General features: G+C 36.7%; 1 protein-coding gene across 2 annotated transcripts; it reads left to right on the top strand.

The window, feature by feature from the left end:
• LOC137399545 (transcription factor kayak-like) lies at nucleotides 1-1,725 on the top strand. 2 transcript variants are annotated; one of them, XM_068085709.1, is made up of 3 exons: nucleotides 1-180; nucleotides 612-926; nucleotides 1,046-1,725. In XM_068085709.1, the coding sequence occupies exons 1-3, from the start codon at nucleotides 31-33 to the stop codon at nucleotides 1,379-1,381; spliced, it is 801 nt and encodes a 266-aa protein (XP_067941810.1). In that variant the 5' UTR covers nucleotides 1-30; the 3' UTR covers nucleotides 1,382-1,725. The 2 variants fall into 2 exon arrangements, with proteins under 2 accessions (XP_067941810.1, XP_067941809.1); XM_068085708.1 differs by having other exon boundaries at nucleotides 1-189.
• The last annotated feature ends 539 nt before the right edge of the window (nucleotides 1,726-2,264 follow it).

Below are 2,264 nucleotides of genomic sequence, written 5' to 3'. Positions count from 1 at the left end.
AATCATCACAGAGAGAGCATCTAATAGGGAATGTTTTACGCGGCTCATTTGGACGATAGCAACGATATGGCACACAACTCAGAGAAAGACGTTCAAGCATCTAGCTTTGGTGATTACTATGATATGGATAGTGAAGTCAATTATCAAGACTTATTCATAGCTCAACCAGATCAAGCAGTGGTAAGTAAGGTAAAATCCTACAATCAACATTTTAGCATGTGCTTGTTCAACTTCTTTAGCAGTTTAAAAGGATTTAGTAAATACAAAAGTTTGCTCATTTCACAGATTTTGTATCATAAGATATTGACAGGATACTTTGTGTGATACTAGTTGTTACTGTGGCATAAAAATTGACTTGAAATGTTCCATTCAATGACCTATTACGTCAAATGCAAAACTCGCGGCTGATTGGACAGTTTTAGTAAACAAGTAGCGTGCCGGGCGTGTGGTATATAAAGTTCGGCACGCATTGCCTACTAGCTATTATTAGCAGCACGTTTCTCAACTTGTTGAAGCCGGTTAGTAGTTACTTGCTAAACAACATTCTTTAGCAAGTATTTATACACTGTCTGTTTTGCTCTTAGACTTATTTGTGTTTTGCCTTCTTGCAGCCTGACTTCTTGACGCTAAACACGCCACCAGTGAGTCAATCTTCAGCACACCCTTTAAGCAACCTCCCATATATGCATACGACGGACTCAGCAGCTTTAACCGCGGTGAGCAATGGATACTCATATCCAATAGACAATTCGTCACTGTATTCAAGTCACACTCCATCTCCTGTACCACTTCCTATTCTTCACGAGTTGCCATCCACAAACCAGCAGCTATACGCGAATAGTAGAGGTCCAGTTATTGTACCATCAGCCACAGCTCCGGAGCCTAAACCTAGACGCAAAGGAGGAAGGAAACCCAAAAATGATCCGGTAAGCATTCTTTCAGAATTTTTGATTTCACAACTATCAATCATTTTCAGTTTTCGCAGTTTCTTATTTTTTCGTGATTTCATTTGTAAGTTTCTTATTATACCTTTTTATATTTACAGTTACCACCTCATCTTGAGGAGCGTCGAAGGCTGAGACGTATTCGTAACAAAGAAGCCGCTCAAAAGTGCCGAGAAAGACGACTAGCTCAAACTGATGAGCTATTACAGGAAATAGAGCAACTGGAAAAACAAACTAGACAATATGAAGAGTTTATAAATCGTATGAGAGAATACAAAGAGGAGTGTGAATACGTACTCAACTCTCACAAAAGCCACTGTAATCAAGCTGCCAAACGTAGAGTTTTTAATCCCTATAACAATACGCCCTGCGCGGCGGCACATAGAAGATCTAGTAGTTCTGAAGGAGACATCTTATCACCCTCATATGTCTTGTAGTATTCTTCTGATCTCAATTTTTATTTAATGCATTTTGTGATATTTAATGGCTCCAGTATTACTACCATAGTCAAGAATCTCTGTTCAGCTTATGCTATGCCATTCCTCTCTCTTTTATTTCATTCAGAAGTGTTCAATGGTTGAACTGGTGTCTACCAGCTTTTGGTGCTCAAGTATTTCACGTTCAATCTTGAATCAATCAGTTATTATTTTATGTACATTGCTATGATACTAACCTACATTTTTAATAAATTTATTTTTATATTTTTTTATGTTCGATATCTATGATCATATCTTCCAATACATATACACAAAGTGTATCAAATAAAATAACACTAATCATATCTTAAACTCTTATATACATTAGAATAGCGTGTGCGCGTTAGAAGCAAGATAATTCCTCAATTCTCACTTCGCTCAACTATAAAGTTTGGTCACTAGTAGTTGAGGAACTTGCAATAACATTGAGCAACAGTTGCATAAGTAAATAACTGGGATAATATTGTTCTTGATACGAAATTGGAATCCCATTCACCAGTTCCTCAGTCAAAATAGCTATTTCTGTCACGTAAGCTATTTTTTTCCTGCAAAACATTCCTTAGAAAGTTTAAAAGTAGGGTGTGATCTACTAGAAGAAAGATGTCATGTGTCTTTCTGACGGTAGGTCTGTATATGAGTTGTAAGAGCTAATTACGTATTACTATACGAAACCTAGCTTTATTAAGAGTTGTGGTTATATTGTTTATTTGTATTTATCAAATAAGTTAGAGAGCTGTGCAGTGAACCTTTTTTCAAATCATCAAGTCTTTTTTTCAACATTTGCTAGGCACTCAAGCTAGGTGCATATGTACTAAGTTTGTAAACTGATAGAATAGCAACGCCG

Source organism: Watersipora subatra, chromosome 7 (assembly GCF_963576615.1).
Source record: "Watersipora subatra chromosome 7, tzWatSuba1.1, whole genome shotgun sequence".
NCBI classification, from domain to species: domain Eukaryota; kingdom Metazoa; phylum Bryozoa; class Gymnolaemata; order Cheilostomatida; family Watersiporidae; genus Watersipora; species Watersipora subatra.
This window is presented reverse-complemented; position numbering and strand designations above follow the sequence as displayed.